Source organism: Theropithecus gelada, chromosome 11 (genome assembly GCF_003255815.1).
Source record: "Theropithecus gelada isolate Dixy chromosome 11, Tgel_1.0, whole genome shotgun sequence".
In the NCBI taxonomy this organism is placed as follows: Eukaryota; Metazoa; Chordata; class Mammalia; order Primates; family Cercopithecidae; genus Theropithecus; species Theropithecus gelada.
The window spans coordinates 11,706,399-11,729,696 of NC_037679.1; the positions used below are offsets into that span (position 1 = coordinate 11,706,399).

At 47.5% G+C, this 23,298-nt stretch overlaps 1 protein-coding gene across 3 annotated transcripts; it reads right to left on the bottom strand.

Annotated features, from left to right (window-relative positions):
• Positions 1–6,280: 6,280 nt before the first annotated feature.
• On the bottom strand, positions 6,281–22,334 carry KRT72 (keratin 72). 3 transcript variants are annotated; one of them, XM_025403087.1, is made up of 10 exons: positions 21,684–22,334; positions 19,567–19,781; positions 13,549–13,609; positions 13,064–13,159; positions 12,132–12,296; positions 11,503–11,628; positions 8,319–8,539; positions 7,639–7,673; positions 6,657–6,866; positions 6,281–6,529 (listed from the first exon to the last, which is right to left on the bottom strand). In XM_025403087.1, the coding sequence occupies exons 1-9, from the start codon at positions 22,107–22,109 to the stop codon at positions 6,676–6,678; spliced, it is 1,536 nt and encodes a 511-aa protein (XP_025258872.1). In that variant the 5' UTR covers positions 22,110–22,334; the 3' UTR covers positions 6,281–6,529; positions 6,657–6,675. The 3 variants fall into 3 exon arrangements, with proteins under 3 accessions (XP_025258872.1, XP_025258871.1, XP_025258873.1); XM_025403086.1 differs by having other exon boundaries at positions 6,281–6,866; XM_025403088.1 differs by lacking the exon at positions 11,503–11,628 and having other exon boundaries at positions 6,281–6,866.
• Between the last annotated feature and the right edge of the window lie 964 nt (positions 22,335–23,298).

Here is a 23,298-nt window from a genome sequence, read left to right on the forward strand (position 1 = left end):
ACCTGGCAGTTTCCTTATCACTGCTAGTCTCGTGGAACTTTCTACCTATGCCTCTCCGGGTAAACATGGGGGCTGCATCCCTGCAAGCACCCTCCTCTGAGTCTAGGACCTTCCCCACTTCTTCCCAGCATGGGTATCTCCCTCCTCTCTGCTGCAGCCCAGCTCAGGATGGGCATGCTCCACGCTTCCCACCTGGAGAGAGAAACATCAGAGCAGTTTAACCAAGTTGTTGCAGGGCCCATACGGAGCCTTTATGCCAATTAGAAAAAGGTGCCCCTTCCTCTGGGCAGATGCAGCCCTTTCCCAGGGTGCATGGCTGGATTTCAGCCTCTACTTCCCCCACACTGAGACTTAGTGCTCAGCACAACCTGCACGCCCCACCAGGGCCGCCCTGTTAGCTTGCCTAAGTCTCAGGGATGGGCTCACATTCCACAGGTGAGTTGGAGCCTCTGGTCAGAGCTGTCCTCCTGCACAAAGGGTCATGGGAGCCTCCATGACCCTTTCCCTGAGCATTCACTGAGCATTCGCCTCCTTCTCCAGGGCTGCCTGAGCTCTGTCTGCCAGTTCCCAGGGTCTTTCCTCTCTGATCCTTGGGGAAAAGTGGTGGTCTCGCAGCTCCCCACTCACTGGCACCCACAGGGCTTGTCACCAGGAACTCTGCCCCACCTAGCTTTTCTCTGGCTTGGGGATCAGCGGGCTACTGTTCATTGTTCCAGTCTGAGTCTCCTTTTGTCTTCAGCACCTCCTGAATTGTGTCTCTCCAAGCTCCTCCATTCTTAGTTCTCTCCCTGCTCGGGCTCCTAAGGTTTTTATGATGGAACAGGCCCCTAGCCCCTGACTGTAGATCAAGCACTCTTTAATTCTCTTTCTCTCCTCCTCTTTTTTTTTTTTTTTCTTTTTCAAGAAAAGCTCTCTGAACTCTTTACGACTCTACCCACCACCTACCTAGTCATCACAGGGAACTTTTCTCAGCTCCATTGCACATAGGTATGTGAAGACAAGCACCGTCTTGCCCTGGGAAGGACACGTTTCTTCCATTTGTTCATTTTAAAATTCCACTAGGCCCCCATCTGGGCACTATTTAATCCATCTCCTTACCTCAGACCCCCTCCACCTTCCCTCCAGCCACTTCAGGAAGAAATTTATATTTTCTGAGACCCCAACCCCCTTTATTACAGGATTCATTTTTGAAAGACAACAGGGAGGCTGGGGGAAATGCCTTAATCTTTTGATCTTCACTGTGAAGTTTGATGCTTGATCCACCTCTTCCTCTGCCCATTTGCAAAGCAAACAAGCCGGCTGTGCATTGGGCTGTAATTAAGCCACATCATCGCTAATGACATGCTCTCTATCTCCCATCATCAGAGCATCACACAATCCATCCAAACAGGAAGGAGAAGCCCAACCCTGCACCGTCCCTGGGGAGTGCTCTAGTGGTGGGTCAGGCCTGGGGTGGCAACTACCTCCAGTGTGGAAGGAATGACCAGCTTCCCTCCCTGGGCCCACATTATATCTGAGCCTGCTGGGCCCTGGGGAAAGGTGTTAAGAAGGGACAGGAGAAGAGGAGAGATACCAGGCAGGGCAGAAGCACTAGGGGCCTGGATCACCACAGGCGATGTGGAAATTGGGAGGAAGAAACATAAAAGTAGCATGTCAAGAAGAAATAGAAGAAGTGGAGTCTTTAGAGAAAGGAGCTAGCGAAGGCTGGGTCAGTGAGGAGGGTAAGTTGCTGCTGAGGGAAGGGCTAAAAAGAGAGAGAATGGAGGATGAACCCTGAGGTTAGGGCAGGAGACTGAACTGAGCCCTTCAGAGCTCCATGAGAGACACATCCATGCAGCCCTGGCCTGTAGGTGGAAGGGATGGGTGGCCTGCTGGATACAGGGAACCTCTCACTGCTGTGGGGTGAGGGACCCTCAGCGCCACCCTCACCAATGCAGACCTGCCATGGAATTTGAGGCTTGGGCAGGTGGGACCTAGGGGAGGCTTGACACTGGCACCTGAGCCTCAGGGTCAGAGAGTGAGCTCCTCCATCTGGAGCCAAGACCACAGCCAGCCCTTTTGGAAAGTTCTATCCCCCTCTCCTGCAGAAAAGGAGGCAGGAGATGTTGACACCAAGAGACCAAGTCCCCATCTTCCCAGTGTCATGGGCCCCCACTGAGGCAAATGGTGTCTTATGCAGGGCAACCAGGTTGGACACACAGCTGTGGGCTCAGGAGGCAGGTTATGAAATGAACCAGGAGCCTGCAGATCCGAGAGTTGAGGAGAACCACTCACATCACAGGGAAAGCCGTCTGGAAGCGAGAGCCGGTGAAAGCAAGTCCTGGGTCATAGTGGCTCCCATTTCAGGGAAGAGGAACAGGGGCAGTGTGGAGCAAGGGTGGGGGCTGCATGTTATAACAGGGGCCAAAGAGAAGGCTCAGAGGAACCAGCAGCCCTTCCAGGAGGAGAGAACCTTCTGGAAATGGATGTGGGTTGGGAGGCTGGAGGAGAATGTAATGGGACTGGAATGGAGCCAGAAGCTAGCCTGGCAGGTGTGCCTCAGGTGCGACATGGAGCTTGCTATGCACTAGTCACTGTACTAAGCTCTTTGCACATTTTAACTCATTTCATCCTCACACCAACCTTTTAGGTAAATACTCTTGTTTTTCCCACGTTACAAGTGAGGAAAGAGAAACTGAGCAAAGAAACTGGGTTGCCCATATCGCAGTTACAACTGGGAAAAGAAATAAATCAACAAAAGGATTCAGATCCACACCTGGCTGACTGCGAAGTGTGTGTACTTCCACGCTGGACTTCTAAGGTCCCTTTCAGTCCTGGATCCACCACGCTATGGTTCAGGTCCTGAGTTGGGAGCAGCTTTAATCTAGAACTTGGGCTGCATCTGGAGTTCCGGGAAGAAGGATGTGGAATCTCTCCCGGAGATGGACGAATTGGAAGCAAGAAGGAGGGATTTCAGGGATAAGCCCCAGAGAGGGGTCTGCATCTAAATGGGGATGCAGTGTGGATGACTCACCAGGGAGGAGGGATAGACAAGCCAATGGCAGCTGGTTTGCAGGAGAGGAGAGACCCTCAACATCTCTGGCACTCCTAGAAGTTTTGCTAAATGTGAATGTAAGGACTGAGGGGCAGTGCAGAACAATTGTCCTTTGTCTGGTTGCCACTCTATAGGCGGCAGAAGTGGCAGAGCCTCTGAGAGGGAGCTGGCAAAGGGCAGCTCAAACCCCAGAGCAGCTGCCAAATGGGACCTAAGCAGTCTTTAACAAGCTCCCTGTCTCCAACAATTCACATCCCTGTTACCACCTCCTCCAGGAAGCCTTTCCAGATTGTGTTCCTCTCTCAGGCCTTTCGTCCTATGGAGCCCCTTGGCTGTGCCTTGCCGGTGCCTCCATGACTGGCTCATCTACTGCCTGAGAAAGAAAGAGTTCTCAGAGGAGGGAGGGGTTTGCACACAGAGCAGGCAGGGCTTAGGAGAGGGGGTCTCAGTTGAGTCATGGGGGCCCTCACTCCAAGGACCTCTGGATCAGCACCAAGATTTTCAGGAAAAGCTGTCTGAAGGCCTCAGGTTCTCTAACTAGAGGTGTGGCGGTTCAGGCAGCAGGCAACATCAGCCCCTGCCCCCTCCTCCTTCCTGTTAGAGGAGAGGCCAGAGAGGAGAGGAAGAGGAGACAGGAGTCAGGCCCAGGCAACACAGAGGCTGGGGCCAGCCTGGGCACGCCAGGGAGTGAAACAGCATCCCCTCCCACTGGCAGCTCCGCAAGGGGCGCCGAGCCTGTCTAGGGTCATCCTACACCCTCCCTGCTGTAGGGAAGTCTTTCCTCCAGTCACAGGGGTGGAAAGTGCAGTATCCAGGACTGATGGCAGAGGGCAGTGTGTGCACAAAATAGAGGCACCGAGGGTTTTCCCCGGCTTGGAAATGAACAGCCAGTGACCAGACAGAAATGTATTTTAGTTAATTAGTTAGTTAATTTAGTTAATGAACTCCACCTCTCACTTATCCCATCTCGGCCAGGGCAAAGTCCTGCTGTTGATCCACACTCCTCGGACATGAACCAGCCCACAGCCGGCAAACACAGACTTATGCTTTGAAAATACTAATAATAACAGTGAGCATCTACAGGTGGCAGACTGTGTTCCAGGCACTGGTTTACTTCCCTTATCTCTTTTCCTATTCTCTGATCTCCTCTAAGGTGAGTTCTTTGAAAGGTAAGGAGGTGTCGAAGCCAGGAGCATAGACTCCAGAATCAGACTGGAATTCAGTTCTTCCCATTTACTAACCGAGTGACATTTGGTTAGTTACTTAACTCCTCTGAGCTTCAATATCCTCACAAGTTAAATGGACATTATAATAATCACATCTTATAAAAATAATGCATGTCAGATTGTTGGGAGAATTCATTGAGTTACCAGCTGTAAAGAGTTGAGCAGAGTGACTGCTGAGAACGGCTTCTGGTGCACAGAAAGCACTTCGCAATGACCAGCTTGTATTCATCTTCTTTCACAGGTGCAGGACCTTGCACTAGGCCACTTCTGACAATTAGAAGAGCCAGACTTCAAAACTTGGTGTATGACTCTTCTACCACAATGCTAGGCCCAAGGGGACCGTTTATCTGACAGTCCTGGCTTTGCCAGTTGTTCAAGGATCCAGCTTAGTATTTATTTAGATCAAGTGTCCCAGTTTGAGTGACTGCCTGCATACAAATGCATATAAAACACAAATTTATTAACACAAATATGTCTTATCACTTGCACACCAGGCCATCGAGACTTGGGTATGTTGTGTGTATATCCAGCTCTTTTCCCCAGGGAAGGTGGGTTGAACTAAGGCATGCATTCTCATTGCAAAAGTGCTGATTATGAGCCAGACCCTGGAACAAGGGGATGTAGGGCATGGAGTGAGGGACAGACATGTGAGCAGCTGACATGACACCAGAAAAATAGAGTGTCGGCTTTAACACAGGCTCAGGACAGGGCTGTGAGTGTGAAGGCCACTGGTCCAGCCCCGGCTGCTCGCCAGTGCTCTGAATATGGACAGATCACTCAGCCTTCTGGGACTCAGTCTGCCTGCCTGTAGAATGCAGGTGTGGGGCAGGGAGGTGTTGGGCCATGACTGAAATGATCCTTCTCATGTAATGCTTGAAGACGGGTAGTCCACCTGGAGGGACCAGGCACCACAGAAATGTGGGTGGTGGAGTCTCAGTCAGGCCACGCAGGGTGCGCAGGCCGTCCATCAGCGCGTAATGGACACCTGAGGTTGAGAAAATGTTATGTGCAAAGGCCCTCGGGTGTGAAAAGTCTGGCCTGCATGGGGAAAGGCTAGAGAATAAAGTGGGAAACGATGCAGCGGAGACAGGATCTCGGGCACTCTGAATGCCACCCTCAAACGAAACTTGCACTTGAAAGATGGTCTTGCGTTAGGGGTTTTTCTCAAATCAACTGTGCTGACTCTGAGAAACAAACATTCTTGCGGAAACACACACATACACACACATATACACACATACACACAAACATACACACACATACACATACACACACAGAGAGAGCTAAAAGAGCATCCTTGAATCTCTCAGCTTCTTACTCCACTGAATTTTTCTTCATAGTAGTTAACACTGCTTGACTTCATATTATATATCACTCATATTTTCACTCTCGCTCTGTGGGGCCAGTGTCTATGCCTATTTTGTTTATTCTGGTAATCCCAGTGCCTGAGCAATGCCTTGCTCACTAAATATTTGTTAAACGAGCCACTACTTCATATATACCTCAGACAGAGAGGCTATAAGCATATACACACACAGGCCTTACACATTAGGGTAAAAAGGAAGTCGGTTAGAAGAAGAGGAAGGCAGGGTCACTGTGTGGGAGCAGGACTGGGGAGTGAGTGGTGGGTGGTGGAGAGTGAGACGCTGGGGAGAATGAAGGGACGACCACTCGCTACACAGACAGTGAGCGTGCACAGCCATGGGTGCTTTGAGAACCAGAGCAGGAAGCCGTGCGGAGCTCTAACATCTGTATCTGATGTGGGGTAATGATGTCTCACAGGGCTATTGTGCAGAATAGGTGGCACAGGGCACTTGAAGCAAAGGGCCTGCCCGGCAGCGGCCTCGGTAATACATTTCAACTGTTTACAAGGATCAGCCCTCTCCCAGTACTTACCTGGCTAAAACCAGTGAAGAGCCACATGAGCCCAGGACCCAGAGTGAAACAACTGTCAGATGAAGAAAAGTTAAGGCCCTGCAGATGGTGACATTCTGGGCAACAGATTCAACTGAGAACCAAACAGATTTACTCATTTATTGCAGGAGAAGCAGAGGACTGGACACAATCCCAATCAGAAGATGAAGAGAGTCCCTTGGCAGCAAAGGGCCTAGAAAGGCATGGAGGCAGAGGGGCTTGTAGCTGGCCATGGGGAAACATCCTGGGTATGTGTGTTGTCTTTGCATTTCAGGCAATGACCCAACGAAATGGGACTAAGAAGGAGGCCACTGAGAGAGCTCATGACTGGACTCCTTGCATCGAAGCATCACACCTTGAGGACAACAGGGAGAGGAAATGGAGTTGGGACTGTAGTGACAGACAAAGCATTTCTTGACTTGGAAAGGGAGCCCAGGGAAGGAGAGGGAGGAAATGGATGGGTTGGGAAGCCTTCTGCTCACAGAGCCAACCACTTGTCCATCATCTGGAGGACTTTTTGGTGGCACAACTGCTCCCCGAGGTTTTGGCAAGGGGATCCTTGAGCTCGCTGCCACAGCTGCCTTTGGTCTTGACGTCTGCAGCTGCAGTTTTGTAGCTATAACTGCTCGAGGTGCCAAAGCCCATGCTGAAGCCAGCCCCTCCTGCCCCAGCACTGGTGCTGCTGATGACGGCTGGAATGGATGAGAGAAGATCTCAGCCCCAGTCAGCTCTAGCCCCACGTCAGAGCCCCTCCTGGGGCATCCTGGGCCACCCCCTTTACTCTCGCCTGCAGTGGCTTCCTGCTGAGATGGATTGTCTCTGTTGTGTGTTTCAGTTTACTAAGAGATTTTTATCAGCACTGATCATACGGCTTCATTTTTCATGCATTTAGCCTCATACACTTTACCTTTTCCAATTAGTGTGTGAATTTCCCCCATGGGCAGGACAAATGAAGAGAGGCACTTCCCAGGGCCCATCTGGTGCTGCTGGTCTGCTGATGAGGAAAGGGGCCACTGAGGGCCCTGTCTCTCAGCACCACAGCATCTCCACACAGGCTCTGCAGCTTTTACAGCCGAGGATGTGCTCTCATTCGTTCATTCAACCATTCCATCTAATTCATTCATTCCATCACTCAACCCTTTAGGCCCCTCAGTCCCCCTTAACTACAATCTGGGGCCTTTGTTTTGGTCAACAGAAAAATAATGTCACCATTAAGCATCATTCGTTGGATGATACACTCATGAGTATCATTTGATCTTTCTATAGGTTGTACTTTTGTCTCTCATGATCGTCTTCTCCATCCACTGCTTCCCCCTAGTTACTACAGCCAGTTCATTCCTTTTGCCCTTAAGTCTCCCCTGAGCCCCCTCTGTCATTCTGATTTCTCTTTGGTGTCATGAATTACAGGGACTCGGACTTCTGGCAAGGTGACTAAGGGCAAAACTGAGATCTGCAGATACTTACAGATGCTCACAGAATTTGGATATTCGCCAGACATCCTGAAGAAGGAGAAGAAAAACAGGTAAATCCCCCATAAATAATCACCCCAACCACCTGGAAGTCACCTCTGTGAATAAGCCTCTCCACGCAGAACGTGCCTTCCCAACCCCAACCCAGCCTCCTTTCTTCCCACACATCCCAGTGCGACCTCCCAAGAAATAGAGAAATGAAAATCTGCTGCAAGGAGTCAGCCCTCCATCAAGATGCTTTGGAACTGCTTGCTGTGTGGGACCATGAGGCCTCCACTTCCCTCTAGTCATTCCACTGGTCTTAGACGATTAAGAAGAATGAGCTTACCTCCCCATTGGAGCCCCCGGCTTTGCTGGAGCGACCTTGAACTTGGACGGCCCTTAGAGGCCGTCTTGCTTCTCCCCCCCCACCCACAAAAATGCACCATGAAGGGTCAGGGGATACTGTTTCTCAAACATTACCGGCATTAATACCTCCTCTCCCACAACCTTTGGGATTTTTTACAATTTGGTCTTTCTTGCTGTCCAATTTCAGCCTTCCTAATCATGTGACAACCCCATTTGCTGTATGGTTTTACTTCAGCAGGACCTAAACAGGACCAAACTGTTTCCCTTGGAGCTTCCTACCACAGCAGAGATAAAACCGGCCCCGACACGGGGTATCCGGCCCCTCACCTGCACTCCTCGCCCTCCAGCAGCTTGCGGTAGGTGGCGATCTCCACATCCAGGGCCAGCTTCAGGCTCATGAGCTCCTGGTACTCACGCAGCATCCGTGCCAGCTCCTCCTTGGCCTGGTGCAGGGCGCCCTCCAGCTCATCCAGCTTGGCCCGGGCGTCCTTCAGGGCGCAGTCCCCTCGCTGCTCGGCGTCAGCGATGGCCGTCTCCAGATTGGCGCACTGAAGGGCAAACAGATCCAGCACTTAAGAGTTTTAGAGCCCAGTTCTGAGATCTTGCTTGGACAACCTCCCCTCGTTTTGTCCTGACTGATGGTAAGTGCTTGGAGATCCTGTTGGTTTATCCAACTTTGGCCATCCCTAGAAGTGAGTCTGTTCTTCCCCTCCCTCCAGGCATGGTTCACCCTGGCTCATTCCTCTGCATCTGAAAGTAGAAAACCTTCACCTGGGAGGAAGGAGGGGAAGGCACTGAGAAAGTGGTTGGCCTGGGCATGTGGCCCCTGCCCTCTCCCTCCTGGCCTGAAATATCAGCTGTAAGATTCTTATGTCAATTCTGAAAAAAAAGTCCGTGAGCAGCTAGACTTCATTCAGCTCTGCAGTGTACAGGTTGTTTTAGGAGATCCCATAAATCACAGGGAAAACATGAGGGCTAATAAAGTTCCTACTAATAAAATGTCCTATAAACTTGCCACACTTAGAGTTTGGTCCCCAAATCCCACAGAGAACTATGCTAAATGGTAACAGGCTTAGAAGATACCTTTACATAACTGAGAACAGAGAACCAAACACCGCATGTTCTCACTTATAAGCAGGAGTTGAACAATGAGAACACATGGACACAGGGAGGGGAACAATGTACACTGGAGCCAGTTGGCGGGTGGAGGGAGATAGAGCTTTAGGAAAAATAGCTAAAACAAACAAACAAACAAACAAACAAAAAAAACAGCTAATGCATGCTGTGCTCAATACTTAGGTGATGGGTTGATAGGTACAGCAAACCACCATGGCACACGTTTACCTATGTAACAAACCCGCACATCCTGTACATGTACCCCAGAAGTCAAAACAAAAATTAAAATTAAAAATAAATAAATAAATAAAATAGACTGGGCATGGTGGCTTATGCCTGTAATCCCAGCACTTTGGGAGGCCAAGGCATGTGAATCACCTGAGGTCAGGAGTTCAAAACCAGCCTGGCCAACATGATGAAACCCCGTCTCTACTAAAAATACAAAACTTATCTGGGAGTGATGACACACAGTTGCCTGTGGTCCCAGGTACTCAAGAGGCTGAGGCAGGAGAATCGCTTGAACCCAGGAGACGGAGGTTGCAGTGAGCCCAGATTGTACCACTGAACTCCGGCCTGGGCGACAGAGGGAGAATCCATCTCAAAAAAAAGAAAAAAAAATTTTATATATATATATATTAATTAGAGAAGATACCTTTGCATAACTGCAGCTAGGGCTGTGTGCTTGCACGTATGTGAAAGCCCCCAGGGAGCTTCCTGAGCCCTTTAGTCCTGATGTATTCCTTCAACTAAGGTTTTGGTGAGAGGTGAGGTTTTCTGTCTGGGGTATGCCGATTTGTAGAGCCCCATTTACTTCACACCAAGGAAAGCAGCTGATCCAAGGCCAAATGGGCTGTAGAATATTGTCCAGCTGTCGCCATCCTCCTCTGCTGGGCAGGCCCCCAGCAGTGCCAATGCCCTCACATTTTGGATAAATGGCTCACAGCCTTAAGGAGATGCCTAGGACCCAGCCTTCTAGCCACAGAAAACCCTTCCCCACCCTGGGGACTGTAGAGGTTTTAATCATTCATGGAGTGGCCACACACGCTGTCACCTGAATTTGTCAAACTGTCTTCTGTTCTTTTTTACTGACCAAGATCCCACAGAGTGAACCTGGGGCAGAGGGACACCAAAAGCTTGGGTCTTCTGAACATGGCCTGAGTTGAGAGGACTTGAAATTCTAGCATCCTTTCAAACAAATGTCACATGGATGCTGAGGACACCAAATGCCAAGAAACTCTGCATGTGATGGAGGATGCCAGAAGGGCAGGAAGCACCTTAGCTGAGGGCCTTCAAAAGGAGCCCCAATGGGGACTCAGCATTGTGAGTGATCCCCATTTGTTCCCCACAGAGGATATCTTCCCTGACCACCAAAGTAAGGTCACTTTCTGGTAATAATCTCATCCAACCATAAACACATAGCATTTCATTAGTTAAACACTGTAGTAGAATACGGAGGGTAGCTTCAAACATCTGTGTTTTTTCTGCACTTACATAGCTCTTGATTAAACAAAAACACCACAAGTTATTTAATGCTGGTCTTTCTTCTTCCCACTACCATGAGCACAGAGGAGTAGTGTCTGTATGTGTGTGTGTGTGTGTGTGTACATGTGTAAGCATGCACCATGCAGCGTGAAAGATGGGGTGCAGAGGAGGGTAAGGAGATGGGGTCTTAAACCCTTGCACTGCCTCCACAAACTTGAGAACTCATGGGTTTGCTTGCTTTAGAACCACAGGTGTGGTTGCAGGGGTACTACGTCCCAGAGAGCAGGACCTCAATGCAGTGCCCTCCCCACAGCACAGCACTAGTGCAGGAAGCTCCCCAACGAGTGCATGGCCCTGAGCCCAATCTAGGTTGTGGGGGCTGTGCCTCCTCCATTTTGTTCTAAAATCTCCTGTTGGATTTTCTCTCCTTCCACAAGGAATCATCATGCAAAACCTTCAAATGGCTCCATCTTACCTCCTGCGTTAGGTTTAAACACCATGGCCTGCCTATTCCTACCCAGTCTTGTCCCCTGCTCCCTGCCACCCCTGCTGAGCAGCGATCCCCCTGACCCAGATAGGCAAGCCCACCTGCACGCGTGCCGTGCACATCCCTACCTAAGCTCATTGCTCCTGCCAGCTCCTTCACCTGCTCTTTCCCCTCTCCTGGTGTAATTCCACCTCCTGCAAAGCTTCCCTGGGGTCCTCATTCACCTCCCACCCCTCTGGGCTCCTGCAGCACTTACCTACAGTGTGTAGGCTGCTTTATACCTCCACATCTGTTCAGATCATCCTCTCCTGGTAAATTAGAGGAGAACCTAAGGAGGGCACTGTGTTTTACCCTTTCTTCATGTTATGTGTGGCCCAGATTGCGACTCAATAAATACTGTTAGTGGATTCATTTCATAGAACCCACCTGCTTCTTCACATTCCCTATCTCTGAGCGGATCCTCTGGATCAGGCGGTTGAGCTCAGAGATTTCAGCCTTGGTAAGCTTGAGGTCATCCCCATGCTGGCCTGCTGTGACCTGCAGCTCCTGGATCTGAGGTTGGGTGACAAGAGAAGAGGAACACAAGGATACTACTGAACTAGGGCAGGTTCCTTTTCTTCTGGACAGAAAAGGTCCTGCCCTAGTTCAATAGGATCCTCAGGTTCTCAAATATGAGGGACTTGGCAGAGTTTGAATTTCCTGTCCTCAATTTGCCAAAGTTAGAAACATGAAGAAAACATGAAGATAAGACAATATATGTGAATCACCAATAGAAACAGAGTCAGAATCCTATCAGGGTTGTAGCTAGTGTGGCCTCAGCCAAAGGCCATGACAGGACAAGGGCTAAGCCCCATATATGTCCACAAAACAAGCAGAGACTGTAGTTAATCTCCCTTACGCATGGGGTGGCATTTCCACAAGGCTCAACTCCGAGACAAAGGAGGTCTTGACTGAGCCCAAATACACACACACACACACACACATACACATGCACACATGCTGAGAGGGTGCTAGCTGTGGCCAGTGGGACTCAGCACACCTGGCACCCAGCTCACCTTGGTCTGGTACAGGGTCTCAGCCTCAGCCTTGCTCTTCAGGGCGATCTCCTCGTACTGAGCACAGACCTCGGCAATGATGCTGTCCAGGTCCAGGTTCCGGTTGTTGTCCATTGACAGGATGACGGATGTGTCGCTGATGTGGGACTGGATCTGAGCGATCTCCTGGAGACGGTTTGGGGAGGGGAGCTAGTTAAGGGGTCCTCATGAGGAACCAGTTTTCTTGGTCCTCCTGGGCAAATTCCCCACCGTCCCTCTCTGCCACTCCTCAGCGTTTGAACTCTGCCTCAGCACCAGTGCCTGGCAGGCATGTGAATGAGCGCCTTAGGTTTCAGCCCCAAACGCTGGGACTCCTCTCTCCGTTACACACTCAGAACCACTCTTGCCCTCTTCTACATTCTCATTCTCAGAAACCAGCCACCACCACCCTCCACCCATAGCACCAAGTCTGAACTCTTTACCTAGCATGTGAAGGCCCCTAGGGAGTCACCAGCACTGGTCCCTTCCCCAGGCCTCTGCACCCTTCCTCATTCCTCGTGCTTTAGCACAGGACAGGCTCCTGGACCTTCCATTTTTCTGCCCCCCTCAGCACCCACTGAAATCTTCCTCTTTCTCCTCTCTCTCCAAGAACCTTCACTGAAGGCCCAGGCAGAACCCACCATTCCTTCCTCTGCTCTCTGAAATCTCAGCTACATGGTGTTTTCCTGCCAGGCTGTGAACTCCTGGAGGATGAGAATAATTTCTTCTCCTTCATGGACTCCTCAAAACCTAACTCATTGTTCAGCACCCAGAAGGGCCTTGGTGAATGTCAGGGCCACCAGGTTGAAAACTTTCTCCCTCCCAATTCTTGGTCCACACCACCCTCCAGCCAGGGGCCAGAAGCCACTTGTTAAAGGAGTAGACCTCCCAAGAGAGGTCAGCCAAGTCCTTACCCCTTCATAAAGGCACTTGAAGAATTTAATCTCATCTGTCAAGGAGTCCACCTTGGCCTGGAGCTCAACCTTGTTCATGTAAGCAGCATCCACGTCCTGGGAGCACGTGACAGTCAACAGCCCTGAGAGGGCCTTCCCTGCCCATCCCTCCCTCCCTGCCACAGGAAGCCTTGCTCTCTCTGCTCCCTTCACCCTGGGCTTCATGGGGGGCTCAGTCCCTGAGAGTAAACCAACTAACATGCAGTGCAATGGCCACACCAGTAGTGCAGTAAAATGCCCAGATTTTAGACTGGCAAATTCTAGAAACAGCATGCATCCCAGGCAAGGGACTTGGAGGGAGGAGTTGGGAAGTTAAAGTGCCAGTCACCCCTGCTCAAGGGACTGAGTGACCTACAGGGCCCCTTTCCTCACCCTACAAGCATCACTGTGCCAGGTGGTCAGGGAGGCCTCTAGGCTTCTTCCAGCCCACCTTGCACCCCTCTTACCTTCTTGAGTACCACAAACTCATTCTCAGCAGCTGTGCGTCTGTTAATCTCCACCTCATACCTGCATGGGGCAAGACAATGAGGTAATTCAGTTCTGCAAACATTCACTGAACAGTTAGTTATCACCTCTGTGCTGAGAGCTCAGTGTGGGGGTCTTCAAACTGGGATTCATGTACCCCTGCGGCACACATAACCTTCCTAAAGGGGATGCAGGCAAGGACATATTTAAAGGAATCAATTTCCAGCTCCTCTGTCCCTATGCAGTCTGCCTTAAAACTACCTGCCTCAGACAGCACCTGTGGTTGACATGTCATGCAGATTCTACTGTCCCTCTCCCTGTCACAATTAGCCCCTCCCACATTATAGCAGAGGTGAAAAGGCATTCCCTTCTGGCACATGGCATCTTGATACTGTGCAATGACTCAGGGTGCAAAAACCTCCTAGGCACCAAACAAAAGCATTGTTGTCACTTTCAAACTGTATGTTATACCTATTTCTTATACATATTTATGTTCCAGGTGAAGCAGAAACAGAAGCAAGGTCTAAGACACAGAAATTTGGTTAGGACTGGGATGTTCTTAATACAGACATGTTGTTGATTGGGGAGGTAAGGGAACTAATCATTTTATTTAAAGAGCTTACCTCTTCCATCCCTTATTATTCTCAAAGAATACATTACAGGACATTTGTGAGAGTATGGTAACAAAATAGAGCATTGGTAAGAAATAATTAATGATAAATGGATAAGCAAAATGTGGTGTATACATGCAATGGAATATCATTCAGACTTAGAAAGAAAAAAATTCTACAATATGCTACGATATGGATGAACCTTGAGGACATTCTGCTAAGTGAAAAGAAGCCAATCACAAAAAGACAAATATTCCAAAAGACAAATGATCTCATTCATGTGAGGTACGTAGAGTAGTCTAAGTCAGAGACATAAAGTAGAATGGTGGGAGCCAGGGGCTGGGAAGAGGGGAAGGAAGAAATGAGGAATTAGTGTTAAGTGGGTATACAGTTCCCACTTCACTAGATGGAAAGTGTGTTCTGGAGGTGGACGGTCATAATGGTTGCAATGTATTTGATACCACTGAACCGTCCACTGAAAAATGGCTAAGATGGTAAATTTTGTTATGTGTATTTTACCTCAGTAAAATAGTGAAAAAAAGAATTAAGGCTAGGTAATAGCTTTTTTATTCATGTACTTAACATAAACAATCCTTTTCAGCTCTTTGCTCATTCCTAAGGCATGTCCCTGGCAGCCCCCTCCTCAAAAAGCACTGTTGAGTGTGGCAATTCCTCAAGGATCTAGAACTAGAAATACCATTTAACCCAGCGATCCCATTACTGGGTATATACCCAAAGGATTATAAATCATGCTACTATAAAGACACATACACACGTATGTTTATTGTGGCACTATTCACAATAGCAAAGACTAGGAACCAACCTAAATGTCCATCAATGGCAGACTGGATTAAGAAACTGTGGCACATATACAACATGGAATACCATGCAGCCATAAAAAAAAAGGATGAGTTCATGTCCTTTGTGGGGACATGGATGAAGCTGGAAACCACCATTCTGAGCAACTATTGCAAGGACAGAAAACCAAACACCACATGTTCTCACTCGTAGGTGGGAATTGAACAATGAGAACACTTGGACACAGTGTGGGGAACAACACACACCTGGGCCTGTCATGGGGTGGAGGCAGCGGCTGGGGATAGCATTAGGAGAAATACCTAATGCAAACGATGAGGTAATGGGTGCGGCAAACCAACACGGCACATGTACACATATGTAACAAACCTGCACGTTGTGCACATGTACCCTAGAACTTAAAGTATTAAAAAAAAAAAAAAAAGGCACTGTTGAACGGCTGAAGCCGTGCAGGGTAGTGAAGGGAGTTATTTCCAGTGTGACTAGGATGTCTTCTGAGGCTGCAGATCTTTCTAGTCATGCTATATAAAACACACAGAAAGCAGTTTATACGATTTATCCCAGATTCTGTGTCTTATTCAAAAGACAACTGAAACCTTTTAATCAAATTATGTCATGAAACAGCTATTTCTATTCAGTCAAACTTTATTTTATATTATCTTACAAAACGCTTAATAATGTCTACCTCCTCTTAATAAAAATAAAACATATGGTAGTTGCCAGACCAATTATTTTTTAGTAGTTTATATCTATTTCCTAAAATACACAGAAAACTTTTGAGTAAGTGGGCTATCAAAATCAATGACGTTAGTTATAAATAATTTTACATTATTTACTTCTAGAGGCCAAACACTAAGTTCAACACACACATTAAAAATAAAAATGATAAGTTTTATGGCATTATAAACTTAAAAATAATTTATTATTTAAAAATATATTGCAATGAATAATTAAAAGTTAAACCATGAAAAAGTACATATTGATTTCTCTTGTTTTATAACATAGTTGTATTAGTTATATTAAATCTAAATCATTTTAATCTTGAGTGCTTTCAATAACCTATTATACAAGACATATTTCTTAGTTTACTGCTGAGTGGATTTTATAATAGTCCCTAAAGTACAAATTCTTATTTTTACTTGAATTGAGAAATGAAGTCAGGCTTTTTCTGATAAAAAGCAACTCATGTCTCTGATTTGAACATGAAGACTGGCTTTTCCAATGAAGCTAGAAGGCAGATATTTTCTATGTAAATTGAATGAGGTAAATCTGCAGCTCCAAAGTCTCAAAAATGTGCCAGTGTGTGTATTCGTGTACAAAAACATGAGGCAGAATCACATTATTCTTTAAGGATAAAGAATTGGCATAGGTGTATTGAGTATTAACAATGTTTTATGTTTCCAGTCCTTTCTGATCCATTGGATTAAACATGGTGCTCCTAAAGGACAGAATAAGTTGTATAAGCATGGTCATTTGATCAGTCTTGGTAAAGCCTTATGGAAAAATCTTCCAGAAATTTGGAAGATAATGACTTTGCTGACTATGACACAAGTTCTTTTTGCAAGTCAGATGGTTTTTAAGTTTTGCTTTCAAAAAAAGAAGGTTCTGAATTGTCAGCTGACAGATGGTTAAACATGATCTTTAACGATGAGTCATTATGTGATTTTGACATATAATCATTCACCTAAGAAAATATATGTTGAGTGTGGGGTACTTTGTAGGCACTTAGGATAAGTAAGTGAACAAAAATTTCCCTGCCCTTATGAAGCAGAGAGAGACAAACAGCAAACACAACAAATAAGTCAATTATGCAGCATGTTAGAAACAGCACTATGGAAGAAAGAAAAAGCAGAAAAACTGGAAAGGCATTCTGAGAACTAAATAACATTGGGCTTGCAAAACTCCTTCCATTAAAATCTACTTATATGATTAAAGTTTCCCAGCACTTACCTAAGAATGGAAAACACACAGGACTAGAATCCTATCTCAGCTCAATAAGAACAATATTCATACATGGATAACTAAGCCACTTAGAAAAAAATCTACCCCATTCAACTCATTAAGAAATGTAATTTCTATTTTTTTTCAGTTCTTATGTTTAATACTTATTTAACAAAATTAGCAATATATTTTGTTGTTTGGATAACTCAACCCAAAATAAGTCTTTTGACATTTAAAAACTTACAATCACAAAAAGTAAACTTTCTTTTTCTTTTTTTCTTTTTCTTTTTCTTTTTCTTTTTTTTTTTTGACAGAATCTTGCTCTGTCACCCAGAATGGAGTACAGTGGCATGACTCGGCTCACTGCAACCTCTGCCTCCCAGGTTCAAGACATTCTAGTGCCTCAGCGTCCCAAGTAATTGGGAACACAGATGCGCGCCACCATGCCCAGCTAATTTTTTATATTTTTTGTAGAAACGGGGTTTCATCATGTTGGCTAGCTAGCCTCGAACTCTTGAGCTCAAATGATCCACCCACCTTGGCCTCCCAAAGTGCTGGGAATACAGGCCACAAGAAGTACACTTTTTAAAGTTTCAAGATACATGCATATTTTGTGATAGGGTGATCAATAAAAGACTTAGAGACATAAAAATATATTATATTAGAACAAAATTATGTAGGGAAAGTGGCATGAAAATTGGAGTTCAAATAAGAAAAGGATCAAGGTAAAAGTTATGATTTTTAAAGCAGAGCCCGTTCATTGCCTTTTTAGATGAAGGGTGATGGGCACTAACCTGCCGCAGCACCTGGATGCAATTTGGATATATCTAAATGAGTGATGTGGCTATTACAATTTCCAATAGGAATACACATAATACATTTTAAATTACACTCTTTGAAACTACTTAAACTTATGATTAAAAGTTGCAGTTTCAATTTTTTAATTGTGAAATTTTTTTAATTGTGAAGAGTTTTCAAAAACCATTTCAGAGAATCTATGAGAAAAGCTTCAGTGTATACAATGATGCTTAAGACATATACACTGTGAATCTTCTAGAAGCTCAGAGTTTAACAAGAAGGCACATACACTGAAAATTCTAATTCGCAGGTGATATATGATTAGCATTTCTTATGAAATATCGTAAGAGAGATGCAAAAACCTGGCATGAGGACCCACAGGTAGAAGAGATGAGTGATAAAATCAATTTAAAAATACTCCTAATAAATGCAGCTAATATTTATTGTACCTCTTACTACGTGCTAAACACTGTGCTAAATTCTTCACACACATTATTTCATTTGATCCCCACAACAGCCCTATGAAGTACATTCTATTATTATCCCAATTTTATAAATGAGGCAAAAGACATGAAAATACTTGGCCAAGGTCATAATGCTAGTTACTAGTGAAGCCAGGACCTCTGACATAGGGAAAACAATGTCTTACATTTGTGTAGCACTTGGATTCTTTTCAAAGCTGCTAATATACTACTGTCTGGCTGGCATTATCCTCTCAATAGCTCTGTTAGGTAGCAAGGCAGATATCAGTATTTGGTTTTCATAAATACTAAAACTAAAGTTCACAGAGGACACAGAGACTCATCTGTGGTTGCTCAACTAGTTCATGGTGTTCAGGAGCACAAAACCACTCCAATCTGAAAGGCCCAGAGATAGCACCACCCCTGGATGCCTCTGTCTGGGACTTCTGGACTATGCCCGGCAGCCCCCTGTTCTTTCCAGACCCTGCTTGCATCTCTAGTTGGGCTCCAGTTCCCATCTTAATTCCACCAATCTCAGTTCACACTGTATTTGTTTCTTCTTATTGGTGGCTATCTGAAACTGTTCTCTAAGCCTGTCCTCACAACCTGTGTGCTCTCTGAGGTCAGGGACCATGTCCCCTCCTTCCTCAGGTTCTTCATGCAGGGCTTGGGCCAGGGTTCTGCTTTGAGGGAATTTCAGAATAGAGATGGGCAAGTAGATTGAATATGGAGCAAGAGAAAGAACTCAGCTCTGACCATCTCCAGCCACTTGAATTGTGGAAGAAGCCACCTGCCGCTAGAAATCCTGGCATCTGGAAGCAAACTTCCAAAATATCAGGTCACACCGAGCCTTGATTTATTACTCTCTCATATTTGGCTCAACTTGGAGGAAGACACACTCTCTGGTTCCAACTCATTCTCAATCATCCCTCAAACATTCTCAATTCTTCTCTTTAAAGGCAGGATTCAGCAGCACAGCCATGATTCAACATGGAATACGTTTTTAAAATCCTTTTTTTTTAGATTTAAAATTTGTTCTGGAATTGGTGGAGTGTCTTACGTTCTGGGAACTGCCATGGAAAACTTCACTCAGGAGGAACTACAAAAGCATTTGAGATATCCATCTGGTTTTGATACAACTCTCTTTCCCCCATTCCTTCATTTTCAGTGCTAGAAATTGAGCACACATTTCCTAGACAGTTTGGAGAACCGGTGTAGGTAGATCTATTATTTTCCTAAGTCCCATTCTGACTGGATGTTCCTCCCTCCCCTGGTAACAGCAAAGGATCTAAGAAGCAAAAATGCTGTCTCCAAACAAAAACCTCATTTGAAATCAGATCATCCAGAAGCATATTCCCTGCCACTCACTCACCTCTTCTTGTAGTCTTCCACCAAATCCTGCATGTTCCTCAGCTCCGAGTCCAGCCTCACCCTGTCCCCAGACAGCGTCTCCAGCTGCTTCCGCAGGTTGCTGATGTAGCCCTCATAAATGGGCTCCAGGTTCTTCCTGCAGTTGTTCAAGTCCAGCTGCTGTAGGAGGTTCCACTTGGTCTCCAGCACCTGATTCTGCTGCTCCAGGAACCGCACCTGGAACCCAAAGGCAGTCATCGCCCAGAGTCCCCATGCTGTTGCCTCTCAAGAGTGAGGAGAGGGCCCCAAAAACCAGAGGCAGCCATCCTGGGGGATTGGGGGTAGGAAAGAGCAAGGCTCATCCCTGGGTGGATTCAGCCAAGGGACATGCTCACCTGGATCTCCAAGACAAGAAATAGGACCCAGTCTATAAGAAATCAGAAGAGGACTTAAGCAATGGTACCACCCACCTCTGCCTTAGTGAGTTTTCATGAGACAGAGGTAGCTTCTCTTGCTATAAATGCTGGTGCTTTCTGAGTAAAGAGAAATGGGGAGCAGGGGAGAAACAGGGACTGGGGAGTGGCATTGGAAAGCACACTGGCACTTAGAGCCTTCCTCCTGTTGTGTAGCCTAAATTGCACTTGGTTTGTTCATTTCTTTGTTGTTCACAGCAGGCTACCACGTCTTCACAAGGTTCCTTCATACTTGGCCAGGGTGCACATTTTTAGACTCAATAACTCTGAGCCCTCTGCCACACACCTCTTGTCGCCTATCTCTTAGCTTGAGGGGCAGAAGGAAACATGCTAGGGAACAACAGACATAAAAGAGCAAGAGAATGCCCCAGCCTCTGGAACAGCTGCTGTGTTTCTTCCATGCAGACCTGTGCCCTGCAGCCACCTCACTTCCTATTCCCTAGCATAGTGGTGGCATGCGGTCCACCACCAACAGTCCTGTCCAAGGTGAATTCATTTCTTGGCCTCCCATGTCCTAATATCCTCATCTGCAAGGCAGAACAACAACAGAATGATGGGTTGTGCATTAGTAAATGAGAATTACTTGGGACAGCACCATAAATGTCAGCTATTGTTAAAAGGCTGTCCCTTATCACTCACCGTCTAGATCTTCTACTCAGGTGGAGACAAGAGAAGCCCATTCCCTGTCTCCTCTCCACTCACTGGGGTCATTGCCTCGGAATCTCCAGAGACAACTTCCCTACTACCCCAACTTCTGGACACCCCACCCTCAGCCTACACCTGTAACCTTACATGCACTCTTTCCAAGTGCCTCCTCAGCCTCACCCTTCAGTTTTCCGGCCCTTTTCTCTCACCTCCTCTATCACCTTCCTAGCTCTCACCCCACTCCTCAAGCACCAAGCACCATGTCCTGCAACGTCTACTGGCCTGTGTCCCTAATGCCCTGCCCTGAATGTGGGTCCCATCTCCTCTTCTGATATTGGAAGCTCTCAAAGTGCCCATTCCTTGGCAATCCTGCCCCCTCCCTTCCCACAGTCTTGTCTCATGCAAGAAAGAAATGAAGGTCCTTGATATTGTTTGGCTATGTCCCCACCCAAATCTCAACTTGAATTACCTCTCCCAGAATTCCCACGTGTTGTGGGAGGGGCCCAGGGGGAGGTAAATGAATCATGGGGACCGATCTTTCTCCTGCTATTCTCCTCCTGATAGTGAATAAGTCTCACGAGGTCTGATGTGTTTATCAGGGGTTTCTGTTTTTGCTTCTTCCTCATTTTTCGCTGGCCGCCGCCATATAAAAAGTGACTTTGATCTCCCGTCATGATTCTGAGGCCTCCCCAGCCATGGGGAACTGTAAGTCCAAATAAATCTCTTTTTTTTCCCAGTCTCGGGTATGTCTTTATCAACAGCTTGAAAACGGACTAATACATCCTGTTTATTGGAAGTGTGTGCCAGGCACTGTTCTAAGCACTTTGTAATCATCCCAATTAAGCCTCAAGGCAACCCACTGGAGCAAGACCCATTATTGTGCCCGTTTTACAAATGGAAAAGGGAGGCTCGGAAAGGTTATGACTCGCCCAGGTTCCCACGCATCTCGCCAGTGGCAGAGCCGGCACCCCTGTGCACACTGCGCCCAACGCAGGCGACAGGCCGATGCCCGAGGACTCACCTTGTCGATGAAGGAGGCGAACTTGTTGTTCAGCGCCTTGATCTGCTCCCGCTCCTGGGCGCGCACCCTCTGGATCTCGGGGTCCAGCTCCACGTTGAGCGGGGCAAGAAGGCTCTTGTTGACGGTGACCTGAGGGATGCCCCCGGGCGGGCACACGGAGGGACACGCGGGCCCCAGCCCGGCGCTGCCAAAGACGGTGCCCACGAAGCCGCCCAGGCGGCCGCCTCCCCGCCCCGCCGCAGCGCTGAGAGCCAGGCGCCGGCTGCCCCCAAGGCAGAAGAGGCTCTTGCTGCCAAAGGAGGCCAAGCCCTTGACCCCGGCCCGGAATGAGGCAGAGCTGCTGCCGTTTAGGCCGGAAAGGACCGCGGAGCAGCCGCTGAAGCCCAGGCGCTCCTCGCCGGGGAAACGGGTCAGTTGGCGGCTCATGGCTGTCAAGGACCGGTGCTGGCCGCGCGGGAGGCAGGAGGGGCGCAAACAGACGCTGCGTTCTCGGTCCAGCTCGCCCCTTAAATAGCCTGGTCGGCTGGAGTCAGCCTAATTTGTACCTCGACAATTCCTTTTAGATCCCTTGAGGCCCCTTGGGTTCTTCATGTAGGAAATTACCATGCACTCACCGAGAATTTTGTCTGTTCCACCGTGAACTCCCCATGAATCCCTATAAAGTGACCCAGAACCCAGCATTTACTTGGCTCACCTCCTGCATTATCATGGCTTAGCGACCTTATCTCCACCTGCTGGCCTCCAATTACTGGGATTATTACTCCTGAGATCGCCCCTGGAAACTTGCAATGGGGCTGGCTCCTCTGGGTGTGTGTCTGGGGAGATGGAGGTGTGTGAAGCCGATGTCCAGGCTGCTTCTGCTTCAGAAGGCCATGAATAGGGTCAAGAATATCCCAGAAAATCATCCTTAGCCTGTCCTCCTCCTGCCTCCCAGGCTTCTGCATAAGGACAGCTCTGTCCTGTGTGCAAGAAGGAAGTTCAGAAGGAGATTTTGGCCCCATCTGCAGAGACCTCTCAGTCTACTGGGGAAGGCAGGACACAGAGAGCTCCGGTCACAAGTGTTGGAGGTTGACTTTGGACCAGAGTGAAAAGGTTCCTCCACTAAAGCATTTCTAGATTAAGAATGGGGACCATGCTATCTGGGAGGGAGGGAAGAAGGCCTGGGGAGGTGGCACAGGAAGGCTCAGGTGTGGTTTAGCAGATGATATTTCCTAAGGTTTTGAGTTGTTTTCATTTTTGTTTTCTTTTAATAGCAGAAGAGGCTCATTTATCCAATCCAGGAAACCTCTGCTCAGGTCATTTGCAACCCTGTCATTTCTAATTCAGCATCAAAATGTGATCAGTTATTGGGAACAGGTCAAGACTCTTCAGATCTAAAACCAAGAACTAGATTCTAGAACTTCATTCCCCTTTAAGCTACAGAGGCTGCTTCTTCCACCTAACCCGATTTCCTTGTCTCAAACTTAAGCTGCCTTCAAGTCTCCTCCTCTCTTAGCAACAGCTCTCCTGTTCCTCTGGCATGCAGGTGGGATTGTTTCATTGCTCTTATTTCTCAAGCTGTCTGAGTCCTGGGTATGTGTTCCATTTCCTCTCTCCGATTGACAGGGCCCCCTGG